The sequence below is a fragment of the Dermacentor andersoni genome, chromosome 2 (assembly GCF_023375885.2).
Source record: "Dermacentor andersoni chromosome 2, qqDerAnde1_hic_scaffold, whole genome shotgun sequence".
NCBI lineage: Eukaryota > Metazoa > Arthropoda > Arachnida > Ixodida > Ixodidae > Dermacentor > Dermacentor andersoni.
The window spans coordinates 76,450,136-76,474,122 of record NC_092815.1 but is presented as its reverse complement, the minus strand read 5'-3'; the positions used below and the strand labels follow the sequence as shown (position 1 = coordinate 76,474,122).

Here is a 23,987-nt window from a genome sequence, read left to right as displayed (position 1 = left end):
GCCGCCTGACGACGGTTCACACCAAATCAATTATCGGGGATTTGGCAATTGCGGAGCACTTAGGCTTTTCGCCGGAGTTTGGCGGTGGTTATGGGTGGATAAGCAGAAGTTAACGCCCACTCTCCGCTTCGTCGCGCCGGTGTAGCATTAAGGATGCCGGTTGCTATAGGTTCGGCTTCTCAACTGATAAGCAAGCGAAATAGGAAAATTAAGAGTTCGAAAGGAGAAAATAAATAAATAAATAAATAAATAAATAAATAAATAAATAAATAAATAAATAAATAAATAAATAAATAAATAAATAAATAAATAAAGCAGCGATCTCTCATAGTGGACACCGTAAGCTTTTCAACAACTTCTTTGATATATAACCCCAATTACCTCAGTGTCTGTGAGGCGCAGTACATACTCCTGCTAAAATTACCGAGAGCGAATGGCGGATTAGTGCCTACCGTGGATGGCTACCAACTGTACAATAGAGCCGGGGCACGGGCTCGATCTGTAATGACGGTGGCGGGCGAAGGTTTTTTTTTTCCTTCCTGTGTCACAAGGTGAGGGTGAAGCTGAGGAAGTGGCCTGAGGACGAGGACACGACGATGGCCTCACAGAATAACTCAAAGAACGAACGGACCGACAGAGACCGCAAACCTGGTTTCGAGCGTTTAATCGCTGTCCCAGTAGAAGACCTTACGAAGGCTCTGCCACTTCACCGCGAGACACATGTGGTCGAAAATAAGACGTGTTCCAAACCGCTGTAGGAAGCCGTTCACGTTGCGTCCACGCATTCCGGGTAGCCAATCGATTACATGACTATCGAATTACGAGCTGCATTATAAATCCTCCTGTCGTTAGGACGGCGTTAATACCGCGTAGTAATATCGACGCAATGACGGATATTCCGGCAGCAATGGAACAGCGTGTCGCAACTTCAGCGCTTCACTTTTAACCTGGTGTCAATATCTAAACGCGACGCATCTATGGCTACGAGACAGGTGAACGAAGCGAAGTTTCGATGACGAAGCAGATGATCCACAGCGCTGCACTGTTCACTGTGCTGCACGAGAGTAGAGACGAAATATTCTTCGTTTCTTTTTTTTATTCGAAAATCGTACTCACGAATCGCGAAGAGTTGTTGTTCCTGACAGTCTTTGCGTTGCCGAAAGCCTCGAGGATCGTGTTGGACTCCAGGATGACATCTTTGGCATGCTGCAAATAAAAGCGCGGCACAACGTTCACAGCGTTTGCAAAAGAACCAGAAAGTAAAAATGAAGTCACCGGTTTGTGACATACACTCTGTACAAATGCACAGTCCGGCTATTAACTAGTATTTCTGAAACGAAGGCTGACATGCGAACAACGGTCGTGATGAACAGAAGCCCCGTTCCAAAGGGGCCATTAAATTTGTAGATTTGAGCTCGTTCTGGGCCTACATTGTTATGTGCTGTTTTCTCGGAAAGAAGCTTGGCTTGCTCAACCAGAACAGCACGAAAATAAATAAATCAAAAAAGCTCCTGCGAAGTATTTCGTAAAGTGAGACGGAAATACTGAGGATGAAACTGAGGATAAACTTTATAGTAAACAGAATGACGCCCGCCTCGTCTAAGCTGCGTTTTAGTCCACAGGATCTAGGAGGTCAGTGCGACAAGTATTTCATACTATCCATTTAGAGCAAACAAGCAAATGAATAAAAGAAAAATAGTCCAAGCCCAACTCTACCGAGCTCCCTCTCTGTGCATCTAAAACTTCAGGTCAGATTTACGACACAACGCCACAGTCTTACGTCACCTCCACACATAACCTGGTGCTGAAAGAACTCAGTGTTACCTCGAGGGAGGCCCAAGGAACGCACGCATCAAAACAAGGAGCCACACAATTTAGTGCGGAGCTGAACAATGTGTGCGGTTTAGTCACGCATTTGTAACACAAGCGAAACATGTGTGCTAATGCCTCTTTTTTTCTCTTCTTGCGCCCATTGCTTTCCTGTTACAACGCCCGAACACTCTGTCTCCGTTGTGGGCACTTTCGAAACTCTAACGAGATACGCTTCCTACATTCCTGCACAGCTTCGTGCCCCCATAAAAGGATTAAACTCACATATATGATGAAAATGTTTTTTTTTTTTTTAGTTAAGGACGCTAGGCTGCTCCTGCAAGCAAAAAATACATAATTTAGTTCTCGCACTTCATAGGCAAATGACGCATTTCTTATTTTCAATCAAGGCATTTAAGTTTAAACGACAACAAAAGCTTTTCAAGCACTGACATACTCGAGACTGATATAGTTATGTTGCTTCAACAATATGTAAGAAAAAAAATTATGAAGAACCAAGAGAGAGAGAGAGAGAGAGAGAGAGAGTAAAGGCAGGGAGGTTAACCATAGGGGAGTTTCCGGTTTGCTATCCTGCATTGGGGTGGGGGATATAGGGGTTGTAAAGACGACAAAGAGCGAGAGGAGAAAAAAAGGAACAAGAAAAAAGAAAAGTGAGAAAGGGGAAAAAAGAGGAAGAAAGACAAAGAAAAACAGGTAACAGAACCAACGCACGTGTTTTAGTCTATGTGAAACCGAGTCATAGTAAAGCGGTTAATTAAATGCCATACAACTAACGGCGATGCGTTTATTTTCATTTTATACAACGTGTAATCTTATGCAATGTTTATGTTTATGCATTACGAAGGTCCCAACTTTACCCTCATGCAATTTCGGCATTTATATGCACTACAGCATTCCGAAGCTATGCCGGTATCCAAAAATCCAAATCAGGCGTATGCTCAGTGTAAAACGTCTATGCACCGACGTCGGCAGGACAAAGGCGATGTATGATTAAAGGGATGGTTCCAGAAGCTCCAACAGCTCTACCGGAGCAGTAGTCGTTCTGTTATACGCCGTCTCTTTGATGTTAAAGCTTTATTACACTACGACGCCTATGGCAGTAGAAAGTACGGCTCCCCAAGGTACCCTCAATTGCGTGCTCCAATAGCCACCCAATCCTTGGGCCATTTCTTGCGATCTCAAGGCAGCCATAGAAACTCCGCAGTTTGCCCTATGTCTTGGGTTACACGAGCAGCAATAGTGTACGAAGCAAAGCGACCGAGAAAGGACACGACATTCTATTTTAATGGTTGCCAAGCCACTGCGGAATTGTCGGCTCATAAACAAGATGACGAGTGCCTATACCGCTCTCGAGAACGGATGCTGCGAGGCAACTTGAATCACTCGCTCTCATCACACTTCTACAACATAGCTCACGGGGTTTCACCCAACTCCGGCATGCATTCTCTCGACCCTAACTTGCGACTTCACCGGCCACATGAACTCTCTCGTCGCAAAGCGATCTTTACTGTGTCGCACGTGGTTAGGCGTAGCCCTTGCGGACGCCTATTTATTTATTCCTAACAGAAATGGATGAAATATTAGGAATGGAAGCCATTCCCATAGCAGGAATGGCTTCCGGGGCGCGTGCGGAGACAGAGGCTGCTTTTCAAAGTAGATTAAAGATGCTAGAGAAAGAATTGGCGCAGATCTGGCAGAGCAATGTTGCTTTTATGGATGAAATTAGAAAACTCAGGGAAGAGAACGACCGTTTGAGGAGCTGGAAAGTGCCACGCAACGAGGAAACCTCGCGAGTTATAAGGGAGCAAAAAGACACAGCAATGGAAGAAGACGTAGCACTCACCCACATTAAACGTAAAACCGAGAACGCTCCGATTGAAACCGGAGTAAAGAAACCCAAGCCAGCTACGACGCTCCAAGAAAGACAGAAGGAATTCGAACAGAAAATCGAAGCCAGCACCAAACTGAACGAAACCAAATTTGAAACTAAACTAGAACAACTGGAAGTGAGGCTTGAGGCAAAGATAGAGGCAAAGATAGAAGCAAATATAGAGGCGCTAGGAAAGGTGATACTACAGTAAGTGCAACAAATGATGGCTGACTTCGAAGCGAAACTAGCAATATGGGGACCGCAAACAAGTAGGGGAGGACCAGTTAAGACGGCCATCAAGCCGTACACTAGGCCCCCGGTACCCTCCGAGGGATAGGAAAACCTGTAACGCCGCCATGGACAGACGAAATAGATACACGATTTGGCAATGGAATTGTAGAGGATACGATCGAAAACGATACATTCTGCAACAACACCTTAAAGAAAAAGAAAACCCGGATATTATAATGATACAAGAAACGCACGGGCTGGCAACATTGTCGGGATACAAGTCCTTGGGTAATGCCAAAGGGGAGAAGAAGGCGCTAACGACGTTGGTAAAGCGAAATCACTCGGTCGTGCAACACGACACGGAGGTTAAGTCAATCGATCACATTCTTCTCGAACTCATACCCATGCGGAAAACGAAGGACATTCTCTTTGTATTAAATATTTATAGCAGTCCAAAATGCAGACACCATAAATTTCGAACGCTTTTTAAAAAAAACCTAGCCATAGCGGACAACCGAGCGGTAGTGATCGGAGGCGATTTTAACGCCCAACACGCAGCATGGGGATACAAAATTGAAACTCAACAAGGCAGGAATCTCTGGCTAGACGCGCAACAAAAAAGCCTGATCCTCGTGACCAACCCATCGGTTCCCACGAGAATAGGTACCAGCGTTTGCGCGGATACTACGCCAGATTTAACGTTCACCAAGAACATACGGGACACGCAGTGGACAAATACGCAACACGACTTTGGGAGCGATCACAATATACTAGAAATAACAGTGGGGCAGGACCGCGCAAGACAAAGGGTAGACAACTTAAGATTGTCGACTGGGACAAATTCAGGAAAATAAGGTAGGAAGCCGACGACACGACACAAGGTATTGAGGAATGGACCGAAAAGCTGAAGGGAGATGTGGCGGCAGCTACGAAAACGGTCCCGGCGGAGGCGCATTTAGATAACGTAGACAATAAGCCACTACACATGTTGGAAGCTAAGGCAGGGTTGCAATGGATATGGAAAAAACAAAAACACAACCGGACGCTTCGTAGAAAGATAGCCAAATTGAACAGGGACATAGAACAGTACGTCCAGCAGCTATGCAGACAACAGTGGGAAGAAAAATGCAACGACATGGACAGTTAGATAGGAATGGCAAAAACGTGGAACATCCTTCGATATTTGTTAGACCCGGACGGGACCAAGTCGGCACATAGGCAAAATATAAATCGGCTAATACAAATGTACCCAGCGACAGAGCAGGACTTTCTCAAGGAAATCGAGAAAAGATACATCTCGCAAGCGATGCCCGTCACACACCCTGACTACACAGGGCAGGTAAATGACAAATTAGACAGCAAAATCGGCGAGTAAGAAGACAGGGCAGCCCTACAGAAACTCAATACCAAGTCGGTACCCGGACTAGACGGGGTGACGAATATAACGCTAAAGAACTTGGACGATGAGTCTATAACTAAGTTAACACAGTGAAATGTTACGTGTGGAAAGACACAGACGAGAGTTGCTATTTACACGCTATTTACACTGGAGCCAGGCAGCCAGGCTGACACTCGCTCGTGCCAAGGGCACCGACCAACTTCGTCGTTCTCGCGGCGGCTCGTCTCTCGCGGAATCATATCGTAATATTACCCCCCGGCGGCAAAAGCACCGTCACGGTGCTGTTAAATATCCAAGGTGCATGGAGAGTTGTAGGGCTTTAGTCGGGCAACGTGGACAATGGCACTGGTTGTCACAGCGGAGGACGTCGTGGGCGTGGCTAGAACGATTTCATAGGTGACATCGGTCACTTTGCGTATCACGCGATATGGGCCTGTGTAACAGAAAAGCAGTTTTTCACAAAGGCCGACTTTACGCGATGGTGACCAAAGCAACACGAGGGCGCCGGGCACAAAATGGACATGACGGTGACGGAGGTCGTAGCGTTGTTTCTGCTTGTCTTGAGGCACTTGTAGACGAGCGCGCGCAAGTTGGCGAGCATGGTCAGCATGGGCGATTGCATCACGGGCATAATCGCTAGTTGAAGCTGTGGCGGACGGAAGCACAGTGTCCAGTGGTAGTGTCGGTTCGCGGCCATGCAAGAGGTAAAACGGGGAAAAGCCAGCAGTTTCGAGACGGGAAGAGTTATATGCAAAGGTAATGTAAGGTAGAGCCAGGTCCCAGTCACGGTGGTCGTCTGAAACGTATTTGGATAGCATGTCTGTAAGGGTGCGGTTCAAACGCTCAGTGAGGCCGTTCGTTTGGGGGTGGTAGGAGGTGGTAAATTTATGCTGTATTGAGCAGGCACGCATGATATCGTCAATGACATTGGCCAAAAAGGTGCGGCCGCGGTCTGTAAGCAATTGACGCGGAGCACCATGCATCAATATGATATCATGTTGCAGGAAGTCCGCAACATCAGTTGCACAACTGGTCGGAAGAGCACGGGTTACGGCGTAGCGGGTCGCGTAGTCCACCGCGACTGCAACCCACTTGTTTCCTGATGTAAATTCCGGAAATGGGCCTAGAAGGTCCAAGTCGAAACGATGGAAGGGCTCGGCAGGGATGTCGAGCGGCTGCAGCTAACCAGCGGGAAGCTGGGAAGGCTTCTTGCGTCGTTGGCAAAGTTCACGAGCGGCGACGTAACGTCGTACGGAACGGGCAAGGCCCGGCCAGAAAAAACGGCGACGTATACATATATACACGGTCATAGGTTCAAGATACGCCGAGGTGTCCTGCCGTTGGTGCGCCGTGAAGCTCTTCTAGAACGGTGGAGCGGAGGTGTTTAGGTACTACAAGCAGGAACTCAGAGCCGTCTGGATGAAGGTTACGACGGTACAGAGTACCGTCGCGGAGGACGAAGAGGCGTAGAGTAGCATCGGCCGGAGAGTGTTCAAAACGGTCGATGAGTGCTCTGATGTAGGCGTCACGGCGTTGCCCGTCGGCGAAATGAAGCAGCTGGGATACCGAGAATACGCAAGAAGCACTGGCAATATTGGAGGAGTCAGAGTCGTCAACAGGGTAACGCGACAAACTGTCAGCGTCTTGGTGCAGGCGGCCAGACTTGTACACCACGGAATATGAAAATTCCTGTAGCCTCAAAGCCCATCGACCAAGCCGGCCTGTAGGATCTCTTAGCGATGAGAGCCAGCAAAGAGCATGATGGTCAGTGACTACAGAAAAAGGGCGACCGTAAAGGTAAGGACGGAACTTTGCAACCGCCCAGACAACAGCAAGGCATTCGCGTTCCGTAATGGAATAGTTGCGCTCCGATGGTGCTAGGAGGCGGCTCGCATAAGCAATAACGCGATCCTTGCCACGCTGACGCTGGGCTAAGACGGCACCTACGCCACGACCACTGGCATCTGTACGTAATTTTGTAGGGGCATCAGGGTCGAAGTGGGCGAGAATGGGTGGTGAGGTTAGAAGAGTGACGAGACGAGAGAAGGCGGCGGCTTCTGCAGTACCCCACGAGAATTGTACGCCTTTCTTCAAAAAATTAGTTAGGGGTCTAGCAATTGTCGCAAAATCTGGAACAAAACGACGAACGTACGAGCACAGCCCTACAAAACTTCGAACGTCTGCGGCTGTCTTCGGAACCGGAAACTCTCGGACAGCGCGAGTTTTGTCGGGGTCAGGCTGTACTCCGGAAGCGTCAACTAGATGGCCCAGAAGAGTAATTTGTCGGTGGCCAAAACGACATTTCGATGAGTTAAGTTGCAGCTTCGCCTTTCAAAATACATCAAGTATAGTTGTGAGACGCTCAAGGTGAGTGTCGAACGTTGGCGAGAAGACGATGACGTCGTCGAGGTAGCAGAGGCATGTGGACCATTTGAAACCTTGGAGCAAGGAGTCCATCATACGCTCAAAGGTGGCAGGGGCGTTGCATAATCCAAAAGGCATTACTTTAAATTGGTATAGGCCATCAGGTGTGATGAACGCGGTTTTTTCTTTGTCCATATCGTCAACAGCATTCTGCCAATATCCCGAACGAAGATCAATAGACGAGAAATACTTGGAACCGTGCAGGCAATCAAGGGCGTCGTCTATACGTGGGAGCGGGTAGACGTCCTTTTTTGTAATGCTGTTCAGGTGACGGTAATCAACACAGAATCGCCACGTGCCGTCCTTCTTCTTAACCAACACCACAGGTGACGCCCAGGGACTCGATGAAGGCTCAATGATGTTTTTATCGAGCATTTTGTTCACTTCATCTTGAATTACTCGGCGTTCCGACACAGAAATTCGATACGGTCGTCGGTGAATAGGCACAGCATCGCCAGTAAGAATGCGATGCTTGACCGCGAGCGTCTGGCCTAAAGGGCGATCGTCAAAGTCGAATGCTGGGAGGCCGGGCAGATTCCGCAGCAATGGAAGACGGCACAAATCGTGTTAATACCTAAACAGGGCAAGCGGCTGCAGATTGAGAATTTGAGACCCATATCTCTCACTTCTTGCGTGGGGAAACCCATGGAGCACATGGTCCTAGCGAGGATAACCACCTACCTCGAGGACTGGGACGCGCTCCCACCCACGATGATAGGATTCAGGAGAAATCTCTCAGCCAGGACGCTCTGTTACAACTAAAACATCAGATCATAGAAGATGCGGGAAGATCGACAAAGGCAATTCTCGGGTTGGACCTAAAAAAGGCCTTCGATAACGTAGCACATGCAACAAGACTAGATAGAGTAGGAGAACTAGGACTGAGAAAACGGACGCGCGATTATGTACGCGATTTCCTAACGGGCAGAAAGGCAAAGATCACGATAGCGGACCTAGTTTCGGAGGAGATCGAGATAGGCAGCGCAGGTACGCCACAGGGCTCGGTCTTATCACCGATGCTATTCAATCTGGCGCTAATCGGGCTGCCAGACAAGCTACAAGAAATCGAGGGACTCAACCATACCTTATACGCTGACGATGTCACCTTATGGGTGAGAAACGGTAGTGAAGGCCAAATAGAGCGAACGCTTCAAGCAGCGGTCGAAACAATCGAACGATATCTAGAGGGGACAGGGCTAACCTGCTCGGCAGAAAAATCGGAGCTGTTACTGTACAGAAGACCAACTCGCAGAGGTCGCAAACCAGGCAACTACAGGGTGTTATGATTGGGGGCTCAATCCCATCGCTCGTGATCCGTTGTCAAGATTCGAGTCCGGCATGAATTCGAAGGTAGCTGGCCCATGCCGTCGTCCAACTTATCCACGCTGAGGACGTTGATAATGGGAAGGACTGCTTCTCATCGAGAACGAGGAATATGGGTTTATTTACAGTATTTATATCAGTCTAACATGACTGTTTGAGAAAGTACATCAGTCTAACATGACTGCTTGAGAGAGAGTGACCTGAGCAGCCGCACCACAGCGGTTTTTAAACACTCGGTCCTCTCCCGATACAAGGTGATGCGAACGTTCGTTTAGTCATCGCAAACTAGCCGCCTCCCCGCAGGACGGTCTACACACACACATGCACACACGCATACACACAGGTGCGAAGGTCCGGAGCCGACGTCAGAGGGGCCCCGTAGAACTCGGAGCCGTTCCGAGTAGCGCGTTGTCTTGCGTCTTGGTCGGTGCGTGAAAAGCAGCGCAAAACGGCGTTCCCGCGGCAACTCGCGCACCCGTAGCAGATCAGGTCCGCGTTGGGGAGTTTGGGAACAATAGTTGGCCCGCCGAACGCATTCCGTCACAACGCATCCTAGCTGAATCGACGGAGAGTGGAAGATGCGCGTATTGATATCGACACAAAGTCGACTTCGCCACGCCGTGGCTAGAGGTTGGCGGCGATGCTCCCGAGATGTTGCTTCCACAGTCGCAACGGGTTGGCAAAACTTTGCACTGCAGTTGCCCGTTCTTAACAAGGGAAGATCTCACCCATAGGGACGAGATACAGTTAAAGACGGCCGATGGGAAACCCATACCCAAGGTCGACAGGATCAGGATATTGGGGCTCCTCATCGAAGCCAAGGGCAACAACGTAGAAACCCTCAGAAGACTGGAAGGAACTGTAGCGCAAATCATGAGGCTAATCAGGAGGATAGCAAACAAACATAGCGGGATGAGAGAGGAAAACACGATCAGGTTAATACAGGCCTTCGTAATAAGTAGAATAGTATACGTAGCGCCGTACTTGAAATGGCAGGTCGCGGAAAAGATCAAACTAGAATGCCTCACTCGGAAAATATACAAACTAGCCATAGGGCTACCGACGAGTACTAGCACGGACAAGCTGCTGCAATTAGGCCTCCACAACAGGATAGACGAACTCATTGAAGCGCAATGTACGGCACAATATGAACGCCTCTCTAAGACTAGAGCAGGCAGACACATCCTAGAGAGACTAGACATAGGTTACGACACACAGCACGGTGTCAAGGTGGACATTCCGAGAGAGACGATGGAAACAATGGTAATGCCCCCAATACCAAAGAACATACACCCAGAACAGAATAAGGACAGACGAGAGAACAGAGCGAAGCAGATACAAAAGAAATTCGGCAGCGACAAGGACGCAGTCTTCGCAGACTCGGCTCGATACAGTCGCAGACGAGGGTTTACGGCAGCCGTAATCGATAGCGAGAAACAGTGTAAGACGTGCGCGACGATACGCACCACAAGTAACGAGACAGCGGAAGAAGTAGCCATAGCGCTCGCAGTAGCTCAGACTAACACAACCGTGATAGTCAGCGACTCTCAGACGGCAATAAGAAGCTTTGCCAACGGCCGAATCTCCCCGGAGGCACTACGCATTCTTCTTGCAGGAGGTCAAAATTTCAAAAGAAACGTGTGCATCACATGGACACCCGCTCACACCCTAGCGGAGGACGGCAACAACGAGGCGGCACACGACGCGGCTGGAGGGCTTACGGACCGAGCCGCAGTCGCAAGTGACGACCCGACACCCTCCGGACGTGACGGTGCAGTAAATGAGTGGGAGTGGGAGGACAGAATGACAACATATAATGACATCACGAAACACTATAGGTTACAGAGGGGCATATTCCCACGACCTCACCCAAAATTGACAAAAAAGCAGTCTGTCGAATGGCGGCAGTTACAAACTAGGACGTACCCGAATCCTGCGCTCTTGCACATCATATATCCGGATATATATCAAACGGTCAAATGCAACACATGCGAATCCAGAGCCACTCTGGAGCATATATTACGGGAATGCCGAGGGATACATAACAATAACGAGAACGCGGCCTCTAGCAACAGCCTTCGCACGCGCTGGGAAGCCGCGCTGCTCAGTCCCGCCCTCGAGGATCAACTATGGGCCGTCCAGCGGGCCGAGGATGCCGCCAGGACCCACGAACTCCTGGCCGCCACCTCGGCGGGGCCTTTGGTCCTTCCCACCAACTCGCAGGACACGCAATAAAGTTATTTCCTCCTCCTAACAGGAATGGCCGACACTGCAGAGTGGAATTTTTTTACGGATGTGACGCGACAGTAGGGCAGCTTCCCTGCCGCCGTCCGTCCTTCGACGCTCAGCAAACCTCCCTACAAGGTACGCCGCTGGGATTTACGAGAGACCACTCTCGGAGGAAAAGATCCTTGGCCCAGGCACTTCTTGCATGCACAAGGCAACAAAAGCCCTGCTGCTCGTCTTGAAGGCGACTGGACGAACGCTTGTGACTATAAGCAATTGTATAAAGTCTTCTATAATATTCTTTGTTGTACTGTTCATGTTATTCTGTATATTTTTATATTGTTTTACTCACTCCTGCCAGAGCCCGACAAAGCTTACAGAATTGTAAATAAATAAATAAATAAATAAATAAATAAATAAATAAATAAATAAATAAATAAATAAATAAATAAGCAAACATTCATCTGCAGATGTGTTTACACTGACTGCCTCGAGTGAAATATTTGTTTAAAAGAACTGACGTTTTGGCATTGGGCCTGTGTGCTTCTTTACGCTCGCACAAGTGGCTTAGAAACGATTTAAAAAGACTGTGCAATGCGATTCATTGTTAAAGGAAACAGGCCAGCTCGAGGCGAATGGGAAGGGCTCTCTGCGGGAAGTCTGGAAGCGCTGGACTTTGCAGCGGACGACTCGCGAGATGGAAGGTTTTCTTTTTTCTTCTTTACAAAAGCTTGTTTTTCAACAACCAAGGGACAATTTTCTTTGCAGGAGCAAGATTTTAAAGTGACTCCACTACAAGGTCACCATGTATTAGGTGCACTTTAAATTCAGTACTTAGCTTGGTACGAGACTGTATCAAAAAGCAGCCTCCTGGTGAGCTTGGTACACGAAGAGTCCTACCTGAACCCTGGATCCCCCGCCGGACACCTGGGCGATGTAGCCCATGATGTATTTGGCGGCTACCGTCTTGCCCGCACCGCTTTCACCTCTGCGCAAAAGAGCAGAAACCGGCGAAACACGTCAACGCTGGGAAACAATAAATAGCTTTATTCAGTTAGCCTCGCTGTTTATCAAGCTTAGCTCAGCCTCCCAGTAAAAACACTAGAGGTGTGCATGAGGTCCGGGTGACCTGAAAGCCCCATCCGACCCGGCCCGCGAGTCGGGCTCAGGCAGACCGACGTCATCTTGACTCGGGCCCGGGCCGGGCCCGGGCTTGAAAGTGCAAGCCCTGCACAGCTCTAAAAATATAACTTTAATACTTGCGAAAGTCTTGAAATTAACGAAGTGGCCAAGATGCCTCGGCCATTTAACAAACCTACATATGCCTTACAAAAAAACAACTTGCCCATAATAAGAGCAGGTTTCAATTTTTTCAGTTTATTTTTATTTCCAGAATTACAAGTGTTCTGGTGGATACCAAAGGCTAAAAGCTGTTGGAAAAACAGCTTCACTAGGTCGATGGTCCATTACAAGGCATACATGGTGGTTGCATCAAAATCGTAACATTGTTAGACACTCAGAATAAATTAATTACATAAATGCACATTAAAAAGACCGAAAATAATATAGAGACTCAGAGAAAAAACATATTTCATACATTAGCTAAATAGAAGTATGTGTGTAAGGGTTACTAACAAAGCTAACACAATTCGCTCTGATATAGAGACTACATAATACAGACAAAAAAAGAAAGAAACATATTCGATACAGCAGAAGATAGAAATACATGAGTATGGGTTAAAAAATCAGTAACACAGTTCTCTATAAAAGCAACTATAAATTGAGCATGTGCATTTCCAGATTGTGACATCCTAAGCGGTCCTTTTTACTATATTGATGGCCTTTAATAACTCTCTTAACCAGTTCTCATTCAAGGACAAAGACAACCTGAAGTGAACTTGAACCGAAGTGCTGGATGAAAGCAGAACGCACACCTGCGTTCCTGTCACAACCTACCCCGAAGGAAGAAAACTAAAGCCTCGGCAAAGGTCTCGTCCTTGTTATTATATTGATGGCCTTTAATAACTCTCTTAACCAGTTCTCCTTCAAGGACAAAGACAATCTGAAGTGAACTTGAACCGAAGTGCTGGATGAAAGCAGAACGCACACCTGCGTTCCTGTCACAACCTACCCCGAAGGAAGAAAACTAAAGTCTCGGCAAAGGTCTCGTCCTTGTTATTATATTGATGGCCTTTAATAACTCTCTTAACCAGTTCTCATTCAAGAACAAAGACAATCTGAAGTGAACATGAACCGAAGTGCTGGATGAAAGCAGAACGCACACCTGCGTTCCTGTCACAACCTACTCCGAAGGAAGAAAACTACAGCCTCGGCAAATGTCTCGTCCTTGTTACGATATTGATACCCTTTAATAAATCTTTTAACCAGTTCTCATTCAAGGACAAAGACAATCTGAAGTGAACTTGAACCGAAGTGCTGGATGAAAGGAGAACGCATACCTGCGTTCCTGTCACAACCTACTCCGAAGGAAGAAAACTACAGCCTCGGCAAATGTCTCGTCCTTGTTACGATATTGATGCCTTTAATAAATCTGCTAACCAGTTCTCATTCAAGGACAAAGATAATCTGAAGTGAACTTGAACCGAAGTGCTGGATGAAAGCAGAACGCACACCTGCGTTCCTGTCACAACCTACCCCGAAGGAAGAAAACTAAAGTCTCGGCAAAGGTCTCGTCCTTGTTATTATATTGATGGCCTTTAATAACTCTCTTAACCAGTTCTCATTCAAGGACAAAGACAATCTGAAGTGAACTTGAACCGAAGTGCTGGATGAAAGCAGAACGCACGCCTGCGTTCCTGTCACAAGCTACCCCGAAGGAAGAAAACTACAGTCCCGGCAAAGGTCTGGTTAGCGCAACAAACTTCAGCCGTCACCTACAAATCACGCACCCCTCTTACAACATCTTCCACGCCAGCCGACGACGAGGCACACGGGGCCCTTCATTGCTTATGCTCCGCCGGAGCCGCGCTATAAACAAAATTTGTGCGTCATCCAGAAGAAGCGTGCGTCAAGTTCCGCGTACATCAAACACGTCTCAACCGGTTTTACGCCGAGTCACCAATATTTAATGGCTAGACCGGAAGGCAGGCAGGCAGCCATGCGCGGCACCTTTTGTTGCTTTCTTAACGGGCTCCCTTCCGAGCGCCCTCTTTAGAGGAAAGCATCTTGGGAACAGGATACGGCTATCGAAGCACAAGGCGTAAGCAGAAAATACAAGCCATAAACTTTATCGCTCTTCCTAGCTAGCTGCGTAGCCAAGGCGTCCGCGAAGATCGAAGGGACGCGCATAAGGAGCGGCAATAGTCGATAAACAAGTAAGCAAGTACGCAAAGAAGAAGATCGAAGAAACTAGAAGAAGAAGAAGACAGGTCTCGAAAGTCGCAGGTCATTCTTTCTTTAAGCCCTGTAAACCTCTCAGGGTTAGAAAGTTTAGGAAGAAAGACGGAAATAAAATTCGGTAGCGAAGAAGGCGCTAAACGCAGCGAACAAAGGGCAGAAATGGCGTAAGACAAATTAGTGGACGCCACGGGGGACCCTATACCGAGCTCGTGCGTGATTTACTGAACGAAGTCGATGCTTGTCTCGGGGCGCATTAATACATCTGCCTGCAATGCTCGCCGCCGCGTTTACCCGCATTTCCAGCCAAGCCTGGGTCAATATACAAATTGTTTTCTAGGTTTGCCTTGATTTTGTTTGTTGCGATATCGTCAGGCTGCATCAAAAAATAAGGGAGCCGGAAAAAAAATCAGAGAGTAAAATAAAAAGACATTAGGTCGGATATAGCGCGAATATGCACGGTCGATATAGGTGCACATTAGTCACCGCTTCCTCGCGCTCTTTACCCTCTTCTCCTACGCAGTTCCCGCAGCTCATTTAGTTGCATATACAAAACTAATAGCGACGAACACGAATGGCTGGAAACAGCGTTGATTGAAATTAACGCACGAAAGCAAGGAGAACCAGAAGAACTAATAATACAAAATGCGCTCGCTATTTCTTTTCGCCTTTTGCATTTAATGATTTATTGAATTAATGTTGTTTATTCAACAGCATCGTGATGTAGTTACTCTTGAGGCAGTCTGTCTGCTCGCGCATTATTCAATGGGTCACCTATGTGTATAATACATACTTTGTAAGGTAAGTAATGTCGAATAATTAGTTGAAAATCAAACATAGTATCTGTCCACGTGCCAACATACGGGGTTCATGTTAGCATGAAAGAAGTAGGCTCAGCTTAAAGTAAAAAAAGAAGTGTTATACTATAAAATAACACACAACACCAGTGTATCTGACTGATCTTAGTGCAATATGAGTTAGTGAAGTTCTGACGTTTCTTCCTCTATTATGCTAAATTTTTTTGGATCGCTGCCGTACAACAAGGGGTATCCGTCATAACGCAAGGTGACTTCCTTCCTTTATCATCATCCATTCTAACCAACAAACGTACAAACAAATAATTAACGAAGCGAGAGACAGAAAGATAGAGAGATGAGAGACACAAAGAACAGATTTATGTACCACAGTTGCAGCTTCTCACCGAAGTAACCTAAGGGGACTTCGGCGTGACCTTGACAGACTACTACTGTAAGGAGGTTCCCCCCCCACCCACCCCGTATAGGAAGAACAACACGTTGGTTCAAGAGAGGTGAAGGGAAGAACAAAGGTTCCGCTCAGTGTTAGGAGCGAGTTTAGAAAAATATCAAAGCTCGAAGCAACGAGAGAGAGAGAGAGAGAGAGAAAATAGAAGTAGCTCTTGCTGTTGGGCTAGTTCATGCATGCCAAATAATAATGAATTCAGCGCCAAAAGCACCGTAACAGGCAGGTGAGGGGTCCTGTTCTTATGTCTTTCCCTCTCTGTGACAGTTTTTTTTTTGCGCGAAATTCATTATTATTTAGAAAAGAGAAGAATTTCGAGTGCTTCGAGAGGAGTTGCTGCGAACGGAAGCTGCGTCGAGAGAAAGTATGTGCGCGGGGACAAAAGGGCGCCGAGATACCGGGAGAGTGATGAAACGCTGATGCGAGGTGACAGAAATAACAAAGAAAGAGAAAAGCGAGACGGGCCATCGCATCAAGGCACGCACTTAGGCCGAGAGAACAGTTCAGAGGCGGCTTCGCCAAAGTTTACCCGCGCGGTTGCGACAATGCTGACGCAAGCGCAACGCACGCGTGGTTCTGGGCGTGCGCGAAAGAAAAGGCGCGCGCACCCGCAAACGTTTTGTTAGGGTGCGCGGGTGCGGTAACAGGGCCGCTCTCGCCCGCTTTTTTTTTTTAGAAGAATTGGGCGCGTCATTGGCGGCGCTTTTAACGAGAAAAGGGCCAGCAGAAAGGAAAACAAAGCGAAAGCGATTCCTGTACAGTCGGTCATAATTTTTTTAATGCGATAAGCACTGTTTGGGTAGTTCAAACAGTTTTCTTTCTGCCTGTATCGATACGTCTAACCTCTTTCACCGCGCTTTAAACAGGCGCGCAACTTTCGCGGCGCGACTGATAAAAGTGAGAACCAGGTCGCTTCGAAAAGGTTTTACATCTGAAATAGACGCCTACGCAGTCGCGCGTAGTTCATCCGAAGTCACGGTTACCGAACCCCAAGTCACAGTGGCAGCGGCGCAAAGCTCCATGGATGTGGTTTAGAAGCCTCGTTTAGTGAAGCTTTGTTTGTAGCGTCCGAAAGTGTGGACGCTGTGGCGTGCGGGTCCATTAATTCGATTAGCAGTTTCAGCCTACTTTCCCCGTGGATACTGCAAACAAAGGTGTTTTCAGTAAATACGGCGTAACTACGTGGCTTTAACGCTAAACGCATTAACGTCCGAAGTCATCGTGAGATCGGTTCTGTTGTAATGTCTTAATGCGTTAGTATTAGGAGTGTTAAAGTGAAAAAAAGTGACGAGTGAAAGAAGATGATAACAAAAAGGATTTCAAAGCAGCCAAGAATACGTTCAAGTGCCGATGCTCAAATGCACGACGCGAACTGAGTCGACGAGTGCGGCTCGTTCCTGGCAAGCAAAGCGGAATGAGTTTTGGCCCGAACGAGTAACGGGTCGTCTTTGACGACATTGGTGCAAACAGCTAGGGCGAGTACAACTTCGGGCTGGCTAGTTGAAAGGGTTAACACGCACACCGGCTCACACGGACAACCGGCAAGTTGCCGCGTTTATGGCTGATGAGAGAACGCGAGAGCGATTTTGGGGACGCCGTGCGCTCGCGTTTAGTCGGACCAGTTGGAGGGTGCGCGGTCGCTCCGCTCGGGCAGCTTATCGCGGCGAAACCACGCGCGGCCTCGCCTTCCCACACCACCAGATTGGGTCGCCATTGTTCCTCGCAGACGACACCGAGCTGGAGACAAAAGAGTAGCTGCGGCGTTTCGATCGTTACACAGCGCGCCCGAGCCGGTCGGCGATTCTTTGAAACTGGTCCTCGAATATGCAGAGGCGTCTCTCGACAGACAGATGAAGGAGAGGGGGGGAGGTGGGGGGGGGGCTCATTCTCGTAACTTCTCTTAAGAGCATTGCACTATTCGCAGCCGTTGAGGCGCCCGCAAATCACTGAGGCAATCGACGTGGTAACGAGAATAAAGCTCGGACGGCACCTGCGTAAGATAAGTTTCATGAATACAGGCAATGAAGCAGTGATGAATGGTCGAGACACCTGCAAACAAGAGGCCGAATTTACGTGCCCTCCATTCCGTTTTCTACTAGTCTATCTACTCACACTTCCCAGCTGATAGACATCATTCCGTTGTTAAAAGTTTATACATGCACGCTTACGTTATTGACAGCTATCATATGTATCGTCGACTAACTTCTCTAGGGCGTCAAAACGCACCTTGAAAAGTAGCTTCTCCACGGTAGGGAGCTTGGTGCGGAGAAGCCCCCTTCTATAGAACCCTTTGCATTACGATGTTTGACGCGTGAGTCGAGAACTTGGTTTCGAGTCCCCCTCCCATTCTCTACTCTTTACTCTGCGACTGTCAACTGCGAGCGGCGAGTGTGGTGTACGCATGCAAATTAAACCACGTGCTTTTCCGTCGCAAATTATTGGCCCATCTGCTGACGTCACTGAAGCGACGCGCACCGGATGCCTACAATATATAGCCGCTTGATATGCCTTAAGTGATGCTGAATTTTCAAGCATCTGAACAAAAAGAAAAATGTAAAATTGCAGCATGAGGAAAGATATTGACATGCAATAAAATTTTACCTTCCCGACCAAGCCAGAATAGGGTCGGCTGAGAGTGCAATCTCTTTGCGACTCCCTTAAACCGGAAGAACGGCCGCGCCAGTGGGAAAACGAGCGACTCAGCTGGGTATTTAGCAAATGAGGCATTGACAGGTGGCAATGCAAGAAATATCGAAGCGTTTATGCGCGCTTATAAGAGTACACGTTACCATTACAGGACTAAAAGTCGGAGTGAGTGAGAGAATGAGTGAGTGAATGAGTGAGTGAATGAGTGAGTGAGTGAGTGAGCGAGTGAGTGAGCGAGTGAGTGAGTGAGTGAGTGAGTGAGTGAGTGAGTGAGTGAGTGAGTGAGTGAGTGAGTGAGTGAGTGAGTGAGTGAGTGAGCGAGTGAGTGAGTGAGTGAAAAATAATTAAATAAAGTAAATTTAGTCTTTTCTATTCTGTTCAACATCGGTAGCTGTGGAGAGGTTGAGGTATATAGTACATCGGCTAAGGCATTTCTCTATGTTATACAGAAAAAAAAGAATAACAATAATACTAAAGGTATTAAATAAATAAGTAATAAAAACATTGAAAATGATCTTACTAATGGCAAAGATGCCAGAACAGAGAGTTTATTCGACATCTAACGTATGTGCTCGCCGCTACCCAAATGCTCTATCAGACATTGTAGTCTTTACGTGTTGGTGCAAGGCTCCTCCGCTGCCTAAGATGAATGGCAGGCCTAAACAGACTGCTCAGTTCAAGTTCAGTCCACAGTACGGAGTATAGGTGCATCACTTCGTGCATAATTGCACAGGATCAGTTATCGGCTTATCGCAAACGCTTATCTAATACTGTACATAATGAAAAATATTTTGAGAAAACGTTCGCTTTCCGCTGCAGATTATTCGCTGACCATGGTACAGGTTCTTCAACAGGGGTCGAACCTGGACCTTCACAGTTCTAACACTAGCGATATCTCTTGCGCCGTGAGGATATCGAGTGTGCATACCCGCGTGCTCCAAGAAGACTTAGTGATACGCGATGGAGCGTGCCGTGCATTTGGTCATGCCATTTGGTCAACGCTGATGGCAAAAGCTTAATCAAGTAACGAAAAAAATAGCGATGCGATATATAGTCCGCACTTAAAGTATGGCAAGCGAAGCGGACACAGATGCAAACCGGCACCAAAGCGAGGACAGAAGTCCGTGGAAAAGATACCGGGAGGCGCATCGAAGGCTATCTGAAAGATCAGTCAATGACATACACAGGCGAACGGGAGGTTATCGAAGGCGTTGGAAGGAAGCTTTTCGGCACGAAGTACAAAGTTTCGAAAGGCTATCGCCTGTCGATTTTATCACGCGGTTTTAGTGCGAAGAAGCCGAGAATCTTTTTCTGTCCGTACAATCTATGTGCAATGTAGCAGTCTCACGTAAGTGCAAAGAGGTAGTGCCCAGAGAAAGTAGCGCTGACGCATGGTGGCTCACACTTCCCAGCTGATAGTGATTATTTTGTCGTTAAACGTTTGTACATGCACGCTTGCGTTATTGACAGCTATTATATGTATCGTCGACGAACTTCTCTAGGGCGTCAAAACGCACCTTGAAAAGTAGCTTCTCCGCAGTAAAGGCTTAGTGCGGAGAAGCCCCCTTCTGTAGTCCCCTTAGCATTACGATGTTTGGCGCATGAGTCGAGAACTTAGTTTCGAGTCTCCCTCCCATTTTCTACTCTTTACTCTGCGACATTCAACTGCGAGTGGCGAGTGCGGTGTACGCATGCAAATTAAACCACGTGCTTTTCTGCTTCATTATGGTTCATCTCTGTCATGACTCGGAGATGAACATTCGTGCCTATCACCGGTCTATGCGGAAAACAGCACGACAACGCAAGACCAAACGTATAATTGACATACACAGCCCCGGTGTGTGTCTATTCCGTCTTTGTTATTGCGAATTTCGCACTGCTTTCCGCCACGAAGCGGTACCGACTCGTCCGCATGTCAGCCCTCATACCGCCTGTCTGCCCAGTTGCGTGCACTTGCACTCTGAGTTCGCCCAGCACTTTTCTGTTTACTCTCGAGGCCTATTGCGAAGAGACAGCTCGAACCGAGCGAACACTGAGGGCGACCCATTTACAATGGCGACGCGGCCTTGCCAAAGTGCGCGGCGCCAAACACGAATAGACGATGGCAGCTCGTAACTACGCCCATTTTGCGAACAGAACGACCGGTCTCGCGTAGCAAAACAACCCGAAACGCGTCTTCTTTTTCATTTTTGCAAAGAACAGTTGAAGAAGCCATACCCTTTCTACTCTCCCCCATCTTTCCGGGATCTCCAATTCGCATGTGAGGGGCGGCGATCACGAATGCGGAAATAAATTGAAGGGCGAAGAGTTCGGTCAGAGCGGCTCTTATCGACAAACATCTGTAGTTTGCTTAACAGGAGCGAGACGGAGGTGAATGGGCCTTGAAAAAAAAAATAAAGAAAAGAAAACGCAGCGCCAGAGAGCTTGTCTTACGAACAAACGCCAGTGCGTGCGCGCGACAGAGAGAGAGATTCGGGATGCATGAACACTATAGAGACGCGGAAGACTCTTGCAGTACTTGCATTTCAGCGAACACGCAGAAATGCAAGTACGGCACGAAAAGAGCCAGACAGTTTCGGAGAAGACGGCAGTTTCGTGTTTCGAAGACGCGCACGTGCTTGTGTGTATACTGACGCATTCGAACTGTGTTTGTTTTGCCGAGAGCAATCTCTTCTGAACACTGCTCTCTTGATAGTATAAGCGTGCTCGAATGGAGCGTTCGCAACGATCGCTCCTTCGAATGATTTCGTCCCCATGATGCTGCTGCTGCCGAAGTAGACAGCTTTTTATCATAAGAGGGGGGGGGGGGGGAGGGGGAAGGCGTCCTTCTTCAAGCAATAAACTGCATGCGCCGAGAAGCCCGAAATTTGTCTTTCACGAGGCGAGAGAGGGCGGCTCTTTTCTTCCGCGCTTTATTTAAACGGCACCTGTGTGGAGTGCTCAGTGAGACTGCTGCCGCGTATAGCTCATTTAATAAAGAAGGGGTTCGGAGAAAGAAAGCTCCCCGTTTCATTTCCGGGAGGTCACCTCGGGAAGTCGCAGTAGTGGTATAATTTTTTCGTGGAGAGCGATATTTCATTAAAGCTTAAAATTCGAGTGACTGCTTTAATGCAACAAAAATTTCCGCTCATGTCGCGTCAATTTATCTACTTAAACAAATTTTTGAAAAGGCAGACCATTGAGCTGCAAACATCTATAATTACATCGAACGAACGAACGAACGAACGAACGAACGAACGAACGAACGAACGAACGAACGAACGAACGAACGAACGAACGAACGAACGAACGAACGAACGAACGAACGAACGAGCGAGCGAGCGAGCGAGCGAGCGAACGAACGAACGAACGAACGAACGAACGAACGAACGAACGAACGAACGAACGAGCGAGCGAGCGAACGAACGAACGAACGAACGAGCGAACGAACGAACGAACGAACGAACGAACGAACGAACGAACGAACGAACGAACGAACGAACGAACGAACGAACGAACGAACGAACGAACGAACGAACGACAAGATTATCATAGCGCTCTTGAAACCCTCGTAGCACAATAAGTTTTCATCAACGATAAGTTGCCATCTACGGATGTGAAATCCTGCAGGTGTTCCAGGCATAATAATAATAATAATAATAATAATAATAATAATAATAATAATAATAATAATAATAATAATAATAATAATAATAATAATAATAATAATAATAATAATATTAATAATAATAATAATAATAATAATAATAATAAAGAAACAAATAAAGAAGGAGAAACGGATCATGATGGATAAATCGCCAAAAATGACAGAAGGGTGCTTCAGTCCCCTCCCCCCACGAACACATTCCCAAACGAATCTCCTTTTTGTCTGCTTACAGTGTGCATCGTCCAGGTCCTTCTTTCTTTCATTCTTTCTTTCTTTCATTCTTTCTTTCTTTCTTTCTTTACAGATAAAGTGAACCACGATCTAGTTCAAGCGGAGTGGCTACTATAAAGAACAGAAACGCGAGTAGTATACAAGAAATAGAAAAAAATAAAGACAAAGCCGTACCACATCACTAAAACGTAACGCAAAGTAATTGCAACGCAGCAATAATAATAATAAAAGAAGTGCGCTGTTATTCTCCGGCGGTGAATACGGTAGGCTCTTTTCTGTCGTAGTTGCACTCGCGGGCTGGCATTTCGGCTTCCGATCGCGCCGGTCAGAGTTGGCACGTGACTCGAAAGCTTCGCGAACCGCGTCGCGACCCCGTCGGCCTGCCCGAGGGCGAGGAGCACGGCAGCTGCGCCAACACCACCGCCAAAGTCACGGTCATTCGTTAGACGCGCTGCGTAAAGTAACGACTGCGTTTCGCGCCATGAAAAGCCGGTAAAAAGAAACCGAACGAGCGAATGTCCCCAGGCGTCGGGACTCGCTAAATATAGGTGCTTCCACCAAGTAAAGAAAATGGACAAACATAACGGGAGAGAGAGAAAGAAAAGAATAGGAAGGAAAGACGACGCCACACATTGTGATCGAGTGAGCACGAAGGAGTCATATTTCGCGGACGCGTTGCTTAACGCGACACCTATATGTGCGCACGCCCCGAAAGTACAGCAACACGTAGACTAAAATGAAAAAGAAGTATGCTACAGGGACGCTCAGAGATCACGTCAAACAATATGGAGAGCCCCGCCACTGGTAGCGAAAGGCCGAGGACCAAATAGTATTTTGTTGGCTCGACGTAACTTTTGCCCGCTTTCCTGTCTAGAGGACAGGCACCGCCCTTGTCTGCCCGCGCCGCCTTATAGCTTTTTCTTTTATTTTCGCGCAAGCAGTTGCTGGCGCAGACTGCAGGTGAGTGCAAAGCGAGGTCAACACCACTGTCACCATAAACGAGTCTTCTTTTTCTTATTTTTTTCCTTCAACGCTTCTTTCCATCAGCGAAGCCAATGTTCGCACTTTTCTTTGAAATTTATGTTGCAGCTACTTATTTTTTGTGTGCGTGTGTGTGTTTGTGTGTTCCGATAAACAATGGAACGATGAGGCGAACAGCTTGGGTCGCGCGTAAAAGGGTCGAGCTTTCCCTAAACAGCCGGCCGTTCCTCAACGCACTGTGACACACAACGGACGCCTTAAGGCGAGAGGAGAGACGACGCTATTGGGAGGCAAACTGCGCCCACAGCTGGACGGCGATAAAAGTGAGGAAGAAACAAAATGTTGCCTTAGAAGTTTTAGCGTGGCGAGCAGCAAAACTACGTAGGTGTGCTTGCAGTGGAGATGAGCGACAACGCCGAGCGTAGATACATGGTTCTCTCTCTCTCTTTAGACACATGTCTTTCTCTCTCCGCCTGTGCTACTTATAGCGCTGAGCACGGTCGCGCATTCCGTAAACGTGCTCAAATATAGTGCGCTCCATGCTACGATGTCAAAATTTAAGA

At 47.5% G+C, this 23,987-nt stretch overlaps 1 protein-coding gene across 1 annotated transcript in view; it reads right to left on the bottom strand.

The window, feature by feature from the left end:
* Positions 1-23,987, bottom strand: part of LOC126541800 (unconventional myosin-Ie-like) — a 364,609-nt gene that overhangs the window by 103,465 nt on the left and 237,157 nt on the right. The window contains exons 5-6 of the mRNA XM_050188736.3: positions 12,204-12,291; positions 1,117-1,206 (exon numbers count right to left, since the gene is read on the bottom strand). Coding sequence (XP_050044693.1) covers positions 1,117-1,206; positions 12,204-12,291 — 178 coding nt within the window. The remainder of the gene's footprint in view (positions 1-1,116; positions 1,207-12,203; positions 12,292-23,987) is intronic.